General features: G+C 45.2%; 1 protein-coding gene across 1 annotated transcript; it reads left to right on the top strand.

The window, feature by feature from the left end:
* Positions 1-3047: 3047 nt before the first annotated feature.
* dusp6 (dual specificity phosphatase 6) lies at positions 3048-8009 on the top strand. The gene is made up of 3 exons (XM_030426528.1): positions 3048-4078; positions 4410-4844; positions 6352-8009. The coding sequence occupies exons 1-3, from the start codon at positions 3676-3678 to the stop codon at positions 6663-6665; spliced, it is 1152 nt and encodes a 383-aa protein (XP_030282388.1). The 5' UTR covers positions 3048-3675; the 3' UTR covers positions 6666-8009.
* The last annotated feature ends 7271 nt before the right edge of the window (positions 8010-15280 follow it).

Raw genomic sequence — 15280 nt, 5'->3', positions numbered from 1 at the left:
TGATGTGCCATTAAGCACCGACTTCCACCTCATGATCACTGCGATTGCTTGGCTCTAATCTGATGAAGGTGTTTACGGCCGTCTTACAGTCTGGAGCGAATTACACCTCCTGAGTCTGGACATATTAAATCAACAGGTCATCAATTAAAAAAAAAGAAGCCTTTGTATGCGTTTACGGTCGGCTGCGATAAAAAAAAACCCACACACAACCGCTGGAGAAAAAGCTCCTTTTGTTTACTGTGCAAACGCATTTAGTTTGGGTGTGGAGGCCATTAATGGGGCCGATGGGAAGCAATCAGCGGCCCCTGATCACTCTGTCCGGTCTGTCCACGTTAAAAGGGCGTGAAGGACGCGGAGATGCCGGAGATCCGGGTGACTCATGTGAAATGATCCTTCCTCGATCGCCACCGCGTCGCTCTGTTCATGTATGTGTCCTTATGAGAAAGTACACGAGAGTTATAGAAATGTATCTCAACGCCACAGAGGCCTCAGCTGCAGATGTTGGAGTGAAAAACTGAAGGTGATCTCTCCTGCAGTTCTTCTGTGGTTTGTCTAAATGGTAATGAGAGAGAGAGACACAGATAGAGATGGAGAAAGAGAGGGTGACACATTGATATATACCACCACCCACACAAACGACCCTCTTCAGTCCACTGAAGGCTGCACAGACAGAAATAGCTCTGCTGCTGTTGCTGTCTGCTCACAATGTCACATAGCAGTGTTATACACATGGGTTTATTTCTGATGATGTGGATTAGAAAGGTGAACAAAAACACTGAACACACACAGAGGGACATGAAATAACACCATAATATGATCCATAATGCTTACACATCTGTTTGGAGTATGAAGTTGTTGGGAATCAGGGCATGCAATTTCAGAATGAGCTATGAATTTAGCTTGTTTTGCTCAGAAAGCATGATTGAGTGTGCGTCAAAAGGCACTATAGCCTGCAGAGATGGAGTGTAACTGAGTACATTTACTCCAGTACTGTACTTAAGTCAAATTTTGCGACACTTGCACTTTTTTTTTTTTTTTATATCTGCTACTTTTTCTACCAATCCACGACATTTTGGAGGCAAATATTGTACTTTTTACTCGCTACATTCATTTAATAACTTTACTTACTAGTTAATTTTCAGAGTACGTGCTGCATCTTGTTTTTGATACCATTAATATGAGACACTTGAAAGGTTTTACTTTAGCGCTATTTGGTAAAAGTGAAAGTCACTAATACAAAGCAATATTCTAGCATGATATCTGTACTTTTAGTCGAGTATGACTATTAGGTACTCCATACAACACTGCTAGGTAGTTAAAGTGCCTCTCGGAGGGTTGAGTACTGACATGTATGTAATCCAAATCCAGTGTCTGATGTCAGAATGACCGATACAAGTGAAAGTCAGTCACTATGATAGTACTTGGGTAAAAATCCGATCTTTAATTATTAAATACGTTGATTAAATATAAAATTATAATACTTTGGCACTGAGGCAGTATACATTCCTAGAGTAACTAGTAACTAAAGTTATTAAATAAGTGTAGTGGAAAAAAATGTACGATATCTGCCTCCAAAATGTGGTGGAGTGGAAGTATGAAGTAGCAGAAGATGAAATACTCAAGTAAAGTACAAATACCTTGAAACTGTACTTGTGTACAGTACATGAGTAAAAGTACTCAGTTACCATCACAGATAAACATGCAGTATAGCGTGTATGACAGTCTCTATATAAGTAATCCTAATCCACGCAGGGCCGGATCAGATGGACTGATCTTTGGGGCCCCCTATACGTACGTTTTAATATATTGGTAAACAAACAAAATAAATTGAATACCAATGACCAATGATTAATACTATATTTAGCTAATCTCTTTACGTATGGGTATTCATATGGAAATTGCTCGCTCATATAAGAATAGTAGAGCTAACATGCATCTTTAAAAATAAACAAATACATATGAACAAATATATAAATATAGCTTTTTCATTTTTACATCTCTGACATATTTTGATGTTCAATATGTTTGTAAACAAGTGTGTTAAACATTATTTAAGGTGAGCAGATCTCCTCTCCTCTGACTGGGCCCCCTAGTGGCAATAAAGCACGTGCCCCCGATCCTGTCCAGCAAGTGTCTCATAACAACAGGAAGTTATGGGGACAAAATGACAGGAAGGTGTTATTGCTTGAAGTTAAAGACGTGCTGAAATGATAATACGTACGTCCTATTGAGAGACAGAGTCTGAACACTGATCGGGCACCTGTTGTTGCTTGTCTGATGTCTGACCTTCCAAGTGAAAGGAGAGTTTCGCCATCAGCAGGGGTGTCAGCTTTTTAATGTCGTGAAGATGTCGGTTTCCTCTGTTGTTTCCAGCAAAGAAACCAGTCACACGTACTGAATTATTTTTATTTGGTCAGTATCAGATTGATGAGAAGCCACACATCTTCACTTCACTTTCATCGCTAAAAACACAATTTCATGTTATTATTTTGTTAAGATCTGTGGGATCTTTCTCAGTGGCCACTTTTCTCGCTTGAAACACGATTCTTATCACCTTATTCCCTCCCTCCTTATTCCCAGGCTTGTTTATCCACTTATTATGAAATAACGTTGAATAAAATAACGTTATTATTACCTTACTGAGTTGATGAGTTTCTTTCCAAAACTGCACAGTGCACCTTTTAACTTTCTGAAAGACAAACTGAAGAATGTAAAGCGCGTTATTACAGGCCTGTGTCATTATCATTATCACTATTATTATTATTTTTATTGCCCAACATCTCCTCTTTCCCCCTTTCTCTCTCAGTCTGAGTGGAGGCCTCTCTCCCTCCCCCTGCCTCCCTCTCTTCCTTCCTTCTCCCCGCAGTCCTTCTGTTTGTTTGCACTCACTTGATCCGGAGCGGAAATTCCTCTCCGTTTTTGTGAATGACAAACTCATTAACAATTCATCAACACGGGCCGCTCCATCCGGCCCCCGTTTCCAAGGCGACCGCCGCTGGGCCTCCTCTGATTGGTCGGCCGACATAATGTATCCAATGAAACGCCTCCCGATTGTAGCCATTCAGCAGCCTGGCGCCGCAGAGAGCACTTGGAGCCAGAGCCTGCAGAGCGTCTATTCACACCGCAGACAGGACGAGGGAGCAGAACAGGCGGCATCCGCAGGCACGAACACACGCGCTCGCCCCGCACGCTTGACATCCACTGACACCCCATTTTACTCCACCTGCCTACTGTGGTGCATCCGCACGAAAGGAAGACCGAGGAGGGAGAAGAGCTGCGCTTCGGAGCCGTGGAGTTATATAAGAGCAGAGGAAGCGCCAGCCGCGTCGCAGGGCCGGTGTGACTCATTGATAAATAACACGGGCTCTCCGGACAGATGCATGAATGACTGCCTGTGCGAGCGACCCGCAGTCAAGGAAATCTGTGAAGGATCTCCGATCCGGCTCGTCCTGAAGCTCACGGGACTCTGACGCACATTTGGAGCGAGAATTTACCGTCTGTTTTTGCATTTTTGATCATTTTTATTCTTTTATTTTACATCATTGCCCGTTTTGCCGACGGCCCTCCGAGCAGCGGACTAAAACAGACAGATTGTTCTTTTTGGTTCCAGCCAGAAAAGTCTCCAGCTGCCCGACAACCTCGCTTTCTTTACATCACTTTAACTCCTGCCTATAAATGCTCGACAAGCTCAAGCCCGTCGTCCAGCTCGACTCGGTAATGGCGATCAGCAAGACGGTGGGCTGGCTCCGGGAGCAGCTGGAGACGCGCAGGGACGGCCTGCTTGTGATGGACTGCCGGGCCCAGGAGCTCTACGAGTCGTCGCACGTCGACACGGCCATCAACGTGGCCATACCGAGCCTCATGCTCCGCCGGCTCAAGAAGGGCAACCTGCCCGTGCGGTCGCTGCTCTCCGACGGGGAGGACCGGGAGAAGTTCGTGCGCCGCTGCAAGACGGACACCATCGTGCTGTACGACGAGTACAGCCGGGAGTGGAACGAGAACGTGGACGGGGGCTCCGTGCTGGGTTTACTGCTGAGGAGGATGAAGGACGAGGGCTACAAGGCCTACTATCTGGAGGGTGAGTGCGGTTCATTCACATTTTAGGGCCCCGCTGCCTTTCATTCACAGCCGCAGATTATTGCGCAGGGACGGAGGGAGGCGCTTTAGCGAGAGTCTGATGTGAAGTCTTATTCATAATCATGTTCGCTTTGAATGTTAAAAGGCAAAACCGTCGGAACGACTATTTATGTTGCTGTAGGGTAGCATCAGTATTGTGGAAATGTAAGGCGTTGTTTGCAGATGTTTTCAAATAGAAAACGCAGCCAGATGTGTCTGAGTTCCAAGTTGAGATATTCGTCTGCAGTGTGTCTGCGGCCTTGTGTTCATTAGATGTCTGTCACATCCTCCAGGTGGCTTCAGTAAATTCCAAGCCGAGTATCCGACTCTGTGCGAAACCAACCTGGACGGCTCCACCAACAGCAGCTCCCCCACCGCCCAGGTGCTGGGCCTCGGCGGGTTGCGCATCAGCTCCGACTCCTCGGACATCGAGTCCGACATCGACCGGGACCCGAGCAGCGCCACGGACTCGGACGGCAGCCCGCTGTCCAACCCGCAGCCGTCCTTCCCGGTGGAGATCCTGCCGCACCTCTACCTGGGCTGCGCCAAGGACTCCACCAACCTGGACGTGCTGGAGGAGTACGGCATCAAGTACATCCTCAACGTGACTCCCAACCTGCCCAACCTCTTCGAGAACGCAGGGGAGTTCAAGTACAAGCAGATCCCCATCTCGGATCACTGGAGCCAGAATCTCTCGCAGTTCTTCCCCGAGGCCATCAGCTTCATTGGTGAGTAAAGCTGCAGAGCCCACACCACACTGCAGCTTCACTCGGGTCTCTGAGTTCGTTGTGCGCTCACTCATGCTGCAAATAACCATCATTGTAATTGCTGAATAGACTTTATTTCTTTTCATTTATTAGTCATTTATTTGTAAAACAGTGAAAATGACCCAGTCTGACTTCATAAACGGCTTGTTTTGTCTGACAGACAGCCCAAAACTCAAACATTGGAGGTTACAGTGACACTTCCAGGAGAAAAGCAGATAATTCTTACATTTGAAAAACAGGAAACCGGCTTGTAAATTGATAACCCGACTAATCATTTCACCGCTCTTCGCTTGCATCCTCGCCTGACGACCTTATGTGATTGTTTTGAGTACATGTGAAACACAGCGAACGGGCAGAAGCAGATAGTCGAGGGGGCCATAATCTTGTTAATGTGATATGTCTTATCACTGCCAGGAAGTTCTTATGTTCTTATTGTGAAATTGAGATTAGATGAGGTGTCCCTGGCTGTGATCTTATCAGTCAATCAGGCGGGGACACACAGAGCGGGCAGATTAAGGCCATTGTGTTGAGGCAGAGGAATACAAGTCTGCCTCTAATGGCGCACAGGCTAAAATGCACCACGTACAAAGGATTTGACTTCAATGGAAGACATCCTGGCCTATCTCTTGTCCCGGGGCTTGTGTAATTGCAGCACAAAGGGCTACGTTGAAACAGGAGAATGGGGAGAGTGAACAAGGGGAGGGCGGTAATTCGAGCGCAACAGGAAGGAAGTGGCATTGAAAGTAATCTAGGACATGGCGTTGCCCCCCCTCCTTCTCCCGTCTCCCCCCCAACATTACAAAAGGAGCCATTTACAGGCCCTGTTGACATCCTGTTCGCCTTGACAGGGTGCCCTCATGACTCCTACGTTTACACGCCCAAATGGCACCATTGTCGGAGTAACCCTGGCGAGCGGAAGAATGGTTTAATAGACCGTAATAGTCAATTTCCCAGCCGGCTACTCTAGGCCAAAAAAACGAAAGAATGTCGGCTCTGTTTAGGCGCGCTACCGCCGCAGCCCCTGTTTGCTGACTGACACGCCTGGGAGAAAGCCGGGATAATAACTTCCGCCGCTCTCTCTCCCTGGACCCGCTCCAACTTCCAGCACAGCTTGACTTAAATGTCACAGATGTTTATCACAAGTTTTGTCCTGTCCGCAGAGAAACAGGCTGCTTTTTACTCCTTGTACAAAGACGAGTGTGCCTGATATGTGCAAATAATGTCCCCTAAACTGCTGAAAATGTACTGCTTCGACATGGACCTAGCTTTTCTTTTCGGTGTCATTGTACATTTGGGGGTCTGGACTGTTGGTTGGACAAAGCAGGCGAAATTAGGATGTCAACATAGACTCTTCTTAAAATTTAGCAAACATGTTTTAGTCGTCGCTATGTTCCACGTGTTGTTCTCAATCTGTTGTTTACATCTGGAAGAGGTCTATAACGGTCCCACCCTTTTCTCTTTCTACCAGATGAAGCCCGAGGCCAGAAGTGTGGCGTCCTGGTCCACTGCCTGGCCGGCATCAGCCGCTCAGTGACGGTGACGGTGGCCTACCTGATGCAGAAGCTCAACCTGTCCATGAACGACGCCTACGACATTGTCAAGATGAAGAAGTCAAACATCTCGCCCAACTTTAACTTCATGGGCCAGCTACTGGACTTTGAGCGCACCTTGGGCCTGAAGAGCCCGTGTGACAATCGCATCGCACAGCCGAGCCAGCAGCTGTACTTCACCACCCCGACCAACCACAACGTCTTCCAGCTGGACCCTCTGCAGTCCACGTGAGGACTGCTGTTGCCACACCTCTCCTTGCTGGAGGTTTAACAGGCCTCCTGTTGGAAACGCTGCAAAAAGCTTCTCTTTTTTCCGTCGTCTGGCGTGGGACAGTCGACTGCTGCTGGACGTGGTTACCGGAGGGCCAAAGCTGTCTGGCTAAGACGCAGCTGCTGCTGACTTGAATGAGGAGAGACAGTAAAAGAGACGGACAACAGAGTCATTTAAAGAGTGCAGATTCTTACTTCAATCTTATATCACTGTTGGACTCCTGATGTCTTTTTCTCTCTTTGTGTCATTGTGTCTGAGGCAACAGCTGTTCGTTATGCTTCAAAGCTCCTGGGCTGGTGTGCCAAAGAGACGTGATTGTTCAAACTGGACAGATCTATAAACGAAACCCTTTTTTATGTTTGTTTTGGGGTCCAGCACTGGTCCCCCCAAGACGCCAAGGCGCGTTGTCTCCTCCGTCTTCTGTGAAGACTTGCCTGTGTGGGGTTGAAGCACCCCAGCTTTAAAATGGCACACTATATACCGGACTCGATTTTACATTTGTGGAGTCTTTTCAAACATTTATACATTGTGTATATATCTTAATATAAGAGACAATACAGTAAAAAGCCTTGCTCTAGTATATACCCTTTGCAACAAGTGGGTACTGAAGATTCTTTGTTTCATATTCTACTTTTATGTAAGCAGACAAATTGCATATTGATCAGTATGTTTAAGTTGATTATGCCAAAAATCAAGTAGGCTTTCTAAGAATTGTGCAAAAATGTGTACATGTGTAATATATTTGATAATCGCTTTACGTGTGAGTACAGCCGACCGGCCTTGTTTTTGCACCCACCCACTCACAAATCAAAGTCACCTTGGTTGTTTGCCTTACTTTTGCGCTCAGAGGGTTCTTATTGCGCATTGGCCTTCAGAGAAATTCAGCAATTTTCTCAACTCTGCAGCATCCCAGAGATTTGCTTTTAATTTTGCACAAAGAAAATCCACTATTCATCAGTTTTTTTTTTAATTTGGCACCACGTAAAAGATCGAGTCAGGATGGCCAGCATGTGTCTCTGAAGGTGAATGTGGGTAATCCTGGTCTGTGCACAACGGTTTAAAAGTCTCTAACGTGTGGACAAAGTAGGAGGCTTTGTTCACCTCGCCTCTTCAGGGAAAAACTCTGTGAAATGCAGTTTTTATTTGTCAAGATGAGAGAAAAAGTGTTGTGTTGCCCCCTCCACAGAGAAGGCCTCTTGCCAGAGGAAGCCATCTTGGCAACCCTCTGCCAACCCCCCCTCCACACTCCTCTCTTACGAATGTAAAGAAAAGATAAGTTATTAATAAATTGCTATTTTGTCTACACTCTTTGCTCTCCATGCCTGTTTTTCCGTCGACATACTTGTTGTGTCTGCGTCTACTGTAACAAGTTTATGTAAGTGTCTCCACACCCGCAGTACACGCGAGTGTTGACCAGCAGGACAAGTCACGACAACCAAAACAGACGCCGTGAATCATGAGGCTCTCCACAAAGCTCTCGCTATTCATTAACTGCGGCCCTCGACACATCTCCCACTTCAGTTTCCAGTTCAGAATTAGCGTGTCCTGTCACATGATGCTTGTATAACAAAGCGCCGCGCACACTGTGTTCCCTTTGACAATCATTCACAAACTGCAAAATGCCACTCAACAGGTACAAAGTGATTCCAGTCACGCTGTCAACAACCCGACTGGTTTTTCCAGGTGCTGCTTTGCGGTGAGGGCTTTGGGTTCACATAAACACTCCCCTCTGGCGCTTCCTGAAGGCGGGGCCTCTGCACTGAGCCATCAAAGGTAGCTGAAAGCACCGAAATGTGTTATCTGATAGCACGCTCAGCGGCGTGTACCTGTAAAGACCTGGAGAAGATCCCCACAGTGCGGGAGAGGGAGGAGGAGCGAGTTGTTCTCACGCGAGCAGCAACTCGCCTCGCGGCTCAGCAGAGCTCTGCACCAACATTCCCAACAGCAGAGTGCGTGTGTGACTGGAGTGTGGAGAAAGGAGCAAGCAATGAGTCTCCCTGCATCAAAGTTAATAGACAAATGGGAATCAGTTGATTATAATGAGGGGCTTTCCAGGACTGACTCCCATCCAGCCCCTTTGTGTCTGCTAAGCCCTTGATGTGTGCAGCATGTACGTGCCTGTCAAGGAGCAAAGTCCTCAAATCGAATCTAAGAGTGAGTCAACACAAACAGCACCGTCACTGTGATTAAAATTTGCTTTAAAGTTCACCCAAAAATGAAAATTCAGTCCCCTGTGACAATAGAAAGTGAAGTTTGGTAGCCCACAAATCATTTCTGGAGCTTCACATCAAGACAAAGTTCCAACATTCTCCTAAACAACAGGAGTAGATGGGAACAAAAAAAGAGAACTCTGTAAAACACAAAATGTCTTTTCCCATGTAATCTAAGCCTCTGAGATCCCAAATTGATTTGAAAAGACGTTATTTTCACCCCCTTTTTTAGGTTAAAGCTTCACTGTAGCTGCTAAGCTAAAACTATTAGCGTGCACCCTGTCTGAAGTGGAAAAAATAAAAATAATATTATTTTAAAATCAATTTTTGATCTTGGGGCTTCAAGAGACTTAGATTATGCCCGGTGAGCTGTTTAGCCAGTCCCCATCTACTTCAGTTGTTCAGGTGAATTCTGCAACACTGTTTTGCTGTGAATCTCCAGAGGTGTTGTGTTTCATTTGAATCCGTAGGCAACACTGACACAACAACTTCAGAGTTCAGTGTAGGGTTTTAATAAAACATGAGAGAGATGGAACCGACAGTAGTTCACTTATATCAATGTAGACAATGTAAAATATAAGTGAACAGTACTTTTATTACATTTTTCATCATCTCATTAAGGTTTTTTCTTAATATGCACCTCAGAACACAGAATATATATATATAAATAAATTATATCTGAAGAGAAAATGAGATGTAGTAAACAAGCTGAAGCCTTGCCATAGCCTAGCCATAAAAACGTCCCATAATAACGAAGATAATAAAATAATGTCCTTCCTGACATGTCTTTTTTAGGTTTTTACAGGAAATATCTGACACGCTGGCGAACAAAGTGAGTGAATCATTGGCTACGTAACAAAGGACCAAACCTGCACACTCATGTCCTGACGTAAATGATTTATAAAAAGACCGCTGCATTTCAGGAGGTGCCAGCACTCTCCCCTTTGCCCGCTTTCCAAATACAAGTGATATTTTCCATTTCCTGGGCAATCATACACAGTAATAAGCGATGTGTGCTCCAACTCACTGGGTGAACTTTTGTCAGAGATCTCAATTTTCCACGTTGCCCACAACACGTAACCAAGGGCGAAAAAACAGAAACAGACAGTAGTGTGGCGTTGCTAGAAATCCCCATTTTATGTGTATAGTACAGTTTAACCGAGGTTTATGATGTGTACAGTGGTACTCATTGTCCCCATCCATACTAAGTATTTCTCCAGGCTAATTTCTCTGAGATTGTTACACTGATATTTATTTAGTTTAATCCTCATTCATTCCTATTTTCTTCCTGTCTAATTGTTTTTAGGGTCATGGGGTCTGCTTAATGCATGAAGGAAGAGTCACCAGTTTATCACAGGGTTAATGCAGATATACTGTGAAGGCAATGAGTGATGACATTCCTACTGTCCTCTGTCTAATCCGGTATCCAGTCCCTCTAAATGGTGGAAGGGAAGCTCTGGGGAACACATGCAAACTCCATGTTGAAAGGATCTTGGCTGGGAATCAAACGTAGGTTTTGCAGTCACTATGTCGTGCTACTCTCTGAGTCACCAGCCACATTTACCAATGACCACCATCATCCTCTGGGGACCATGAACGTCTTTACAAAAACCCAATCCATCCATTAATCATTCATATTTCACTTGGTGCTGGGACATACCTCACTGCAGAAAAATGGTCTCTGTGACCGTTATCTCACCTTTAGATTAATACAACTTCTGCATAATTGTATAGGACTGAAACAAATGTATTTTCATTCTGGACTTATCGGCTGACTAATTACTATCTTAATTAATCAACTGTTTTGTCCAACTAATCTACAAACCACAATTTGAATTTAAATGATTAAATGGAAAAAAAAAAACTTGTATGTACCATCGAGAGACAGATGGAATGTAATGGTGACAGGACAACTTTCCCAAGATGTTAAATTTCATTAGTTTCGTGGAATCGTGAACAGAGGTGTGACACCTGATAAAACCTTCAAACTGGATTATATTTCACCTCCTTAGCTCTACCTGCAGCAGCACCCCAACGCAGAGTCTCACATTTTTTTTAATGCAGTGCTATTTTTAGCCTCAACGCCTGCTTATCTCCTCACTACTGTACATTTCACTCTGGGCATATCAGTCATCCGACCACATGTTCACATGCCGAACCCCTTGACGGCCCTCATTATGACCCAGCCATACATGTTTCCAGATCCCTGTAAGGCCTGCCCTGTCACAGCCGCTATGCCGTTGTGTGATGAAGGTGCTGACGGGGTCTGCCAAGCCCATCTACATGCCAGTCTAAAATTAGGTCTGGTAGTTTCCTGTGCCCTTTAATCCTGGGCTTTTAAACCACTAAAGGCCAAGCTGCAGACAGGAAGAGCGGCCATGAGAGCCCCGGGGGCGCTTGGCATGCCACGCATACCCCCCCGACCCTATCAGTCAAGCCCGACGCTGCCATGACATCACAGCAGCCCGTTCTAAGAATAAGAGCTTCCCAGGCCTGGCTATTGTTGGGTTAAGGTTTGATGGACGATATCCGGGTGGCTGTAGAGACCTGTCCCTTTTGCCCGCAGGTTCACAGGTTTGATCCCCCCGCAGCAGCCAGTCCGTCCAGTATCTGTTACAGTCTCCTTGAGCAAGACATTAAATTTCATGCTGTGCACAGGGCACCACTCCTTCAAGTGCATCTACTCAAGTACTGCCACTTTGTATTCCTGCTCAGCTACACTTCAGCGGAAATATTGCACTCTTTAATTCACTACATTTACCTGAGAGCTTCAGTAACAGGTTATTTTACACGTTTTTTTGCATTGAACACGTGAAATGGTTGGCTAATTAATAGATTAAAAGAAAAACAATTGGAAACTAATTTGATCACGTACATTTATAAACAATTTCATGGTTGCAGCTTCTTAACTGTGCTTTGCTGATGTAACTCTCTAGGGGGTTGTGTCTTACATAAGGTAAAGTGAGATATTTGAACTAGACGCTAGACAAATTTACTTGGTAAGATTTTGAGTATTTGCAGTAAATTGAAACAAATCAAATCAATTTTATTTATACAGCCTAAAATCACAATCACATTGCCTCAGTGGGCTTTACAGTCTGTAGAGTGAGAGACATCCTCTGTCCTGAGAGCCTCGATTCGAGTGAGGAAAGACTTGCCAGTACATGGAGATCAAGAGCACTTCTCCTCAACAACGCGTCTGTTTTGAGCATTTTTACTGCAACAGACTGCAATAAAACAGCATTTTTAGGGTTTAAGATTGTCATCTGTGAAGTGCTTCGAGCTAAATGTCATAGATGAAGCTTTCTAACACTATGATTAATGTATGGGAAAGTACTGCAGTCACAGATGGCTGCATGCGAAGGAAGACATGAACCCTGAGCATTAGTGCCGTTTGGTTCCTCAGATGATTCATATTAGAAAGACATCTTGTCCCGGATTTTCAAGCTAAGAAAAGACATGACAGACGGAAAAGTCATGCAAAGAAACTAATTACAGTTGCAGTGGAATATACACTGTAGTGATTAATAAGTGACGCATTACTTCTCTGAGCTGATAACACAAGTAAATTCAACTTTGACCTTTTTTGTCACAAGTAGGAGTTGCGGCAACATCGATAGAACTTTTTTCCCTCCCACACACACATTGTTTCACAGTTGAGTAGAATAAAACAGCCAATATACTAGCGAGATCCAGATATTGTCATGCTAAATATTGGAATAATAACAGCTCAGCTGCTATTTTGGTTGGAGAATGAGATTGTTCAGTTTGTGTCGCAGAAATGGCTCACGACTCCAGGTGCTTGGTAATAACGCCATCCTCCAGTTGGAGCAAAGAAGTTGCCAAAGCGTGGGGAGCCTCAGTTCCAAAAAACAGAACGAGGGCCAAGAAGTAACTTTTTGAAAGTCTGGAATCAGCACCTGGACGAGTAATTGCGTTCCTGGCACCAATCAAAGACCGAATCAATCAACTTTATGCCAAGGAGCATCAAAAGCTGCGCTTATTTATCCTAACGCGTGCTGCAAAGTAACATCCTGAAGTGTTGAAAATGCCACATCCGTTGTGTGATTGAGTATGGATATGACATCCAGCTGTGGGCCCGGCTGCCCCAGTTCCCACTGGCTTTTTTGGCCATGAAAATAAAGGCAAGAGGTTTCAGGGCTAAACTTGGCGCGCCTGCTAATCCTCTGCTAACGGTTCCTGTCCCTCTTACCCTCGAGCGACAGCGTGTTGACAGCAACCTCCACCCCCTTCATCTCTCCCCTCCGCCATCCATCCCTCCATCAGCTCCCCCCTCTGCGCCCCCCACCCACCTGTCTCATGTCACATTGCTTCCCCCTCATCCACTCCAGCAATTTCCTGTTGCCCTCGCAGATCGAGTTACAAGTTCCAAAATTGCAAAGGCAGACAGACACACACACATAGACGCGCGCAGGCATGCAGGCACGCAGGCACGCACACACACACGCCTACAGACTCACTTTCATTACACACACAGACTTAAAGGGCCACAAACACTCTCTCACCCACAAACACGCACACACTTGCTCTTGCATGCCAGCTATGCTATCATTTTCACTGCCAATCCTCACAATCTCATCACTTACACCATCACACTTTCCAACTCTCTCTCTCTCTCTCTCTCACACACACACACACACACACACACACATGCGCGCGCACACACACACACACACACTGTCTCTCTCCAACCAGATTATTAATCCGGTTTAGGGAACGGGCTGTGACCAAAACCTCGTCGGAAGCAACAGATGGACCAGCTCAGGAAAAAAACAACAAAACCCCCAAAACACTTCCTGTCGGCGGATTTGCACACATGCAGCTCATACACACCCTCACACACATGGTGACACACGAACCTATCAGCCCATAACGCTGCTCATGAATGGGGGGTTGCTGAGGTTAAGATTAGCAAATGTGTGTGTGTGTGTGTGTGTGTGTGTGTGTGAAGCCTACTCCTCCAACAAACATGGCACTTTTTTGTGGGAGAGATTTGGTGCAGTCGGAATCATGTGTCGAGATGTCTGCGCCTGTGTTTCTGTGAGTTTGAGCACAATTGAGGGGTGTGGTATTGGTTTGTGTGTGTGTGTTTGAGAATGTGGCTGTGGTGTGTGTCTGTCAGAGAGGAATCATTTTCAAGGATGTGAGCTGGCAAGTTGTACATTTTCTACTAACTGAGCAGCAGGCAGTTTGCTAATTAAAAGTCACATTAGAGCTGCTTTCCACAGATGAGAGCAGCCCGTGTGCGGCATATTATACATGAGCTCACCAAAAAGTGCCTGATATCTGTTAGGAAATCACATGTGTTTATTACTTTAGTCCACATGTGTCAGAAATAGGTGTGTAATGGTCTAGTCATTAGTTGGACTGAAACAACAGGATGTATTATGTATGTAAAAGACAGTAATTCATAATTTTGTATATAAGATATGAGACTTACAGACTGACAGACATTCTTCCCTTTAAGTTAAAGATATAATATGTAACATTTCTGCATTCAAGTGTCTAAAAATGAGAACTTTGTTGTATATTTTGTCCCGAGTATCCTGAATGTTTCCAATGACGTTCAGACCAGAGAAATCCTTCATTTTTTTCGAGGTTATGGTGCGTTTCGTGTTGTCGCCTGTCTCTATTACTTCCTGTAGAGTGACAAAGGAAGTTCAAGTGTGACTGAATAAATGTATTAACGCTTGAGAACCTCGTCTTGATTGGACCAACGGTGGTTAATCCTTAACCTTTCCGCCCTCCTTGAGCTTCCGGCTCATGGAGGTCACGTGGTCTCTCCAGCAGCCTGTCTCAGCTGCTCTCTCTCTCTTTGCCAACCATCCCAGTATAAAAGATCTCAGGTCACACAGCCAGGTGACGCGGCGTTTGTCTTCTGTGTACGACATTTGTAGCCTGCTCTTTATTTTTGATTGCAGACTAACAGATGTTTCCTGATTGACACCGGTTTACCTGTTGCCAGCTTGTTTATGTGATGCTCTCTGCCTGTTATTTCCTGCCTTCATCTTCATCCGCCAAAATTCTCTTATCCGTTTACTGACCACATGCCACGTCGCTTGCCAGCGTGTTTTTTTGTTTTTGTTTGGGTCCAGTCTTGCTGCCAGTTATTCAGGCTTTTTTTTTTTTTTTTTTTTTTCAAACACTAAAGCAAAAACTGAAACGGGGCCGAATCATATATTAGTTGAGCAGATTTGTCTGAGCAGCTCTCTGAATGCTCACTGGAGCTGTATGTCTGTCGAAGGATGCCGAACGCCAGATGGAGGTGCACAGGTCAACGATGACACTTGGTATCTTTCTAGTCTCGGGACTCATAAAAATACACTTCCTCTGACAGCGTCAGCG

Source organism: Sparus aurata, chromosome 8 (assembly GCF_900880675.1).
Source record: "Sparus aurata chromosome 8, fSpaAur1.1, whole genome shotgun sequence".
NCBI lineage: Eukaryota > Metazoa > Chordata > Actinopteri > Spariformes > Sparidae > Sparus > Sparus aurata.
This window is presented reverse-complemented; position numbering and strand designations above follow the sequence as displayed.

What these genes read in the sequence shown, in the direction of transcription:
- dusp6 (XM_030426528.1), top strand. Translation starts at nt 3,676, where the DNA reads ATGCTCGACAAGCTCAAGCCCGTCGTCCAGCTCGACTCGGTAATGGCG. An exon ending in CAAGGCCTACTATCTGGAGG is followed by an intron (nt 4,079 to 4,409) that starts GTGAGTGCGGTT and finishes CACATCCTCCAG; the next exon opens with GTGGCTTCAGTAAATTCCAA. An exon ending in CGAGGCCATCAGCTTCATTG is followed by an intron (nt 4,845 to 6,351) that starts GTGAGTAAAGCT and finishes TCTTTCTACCAG; the next exon opens with ATGAAGCCCGAGGCCAGAAG.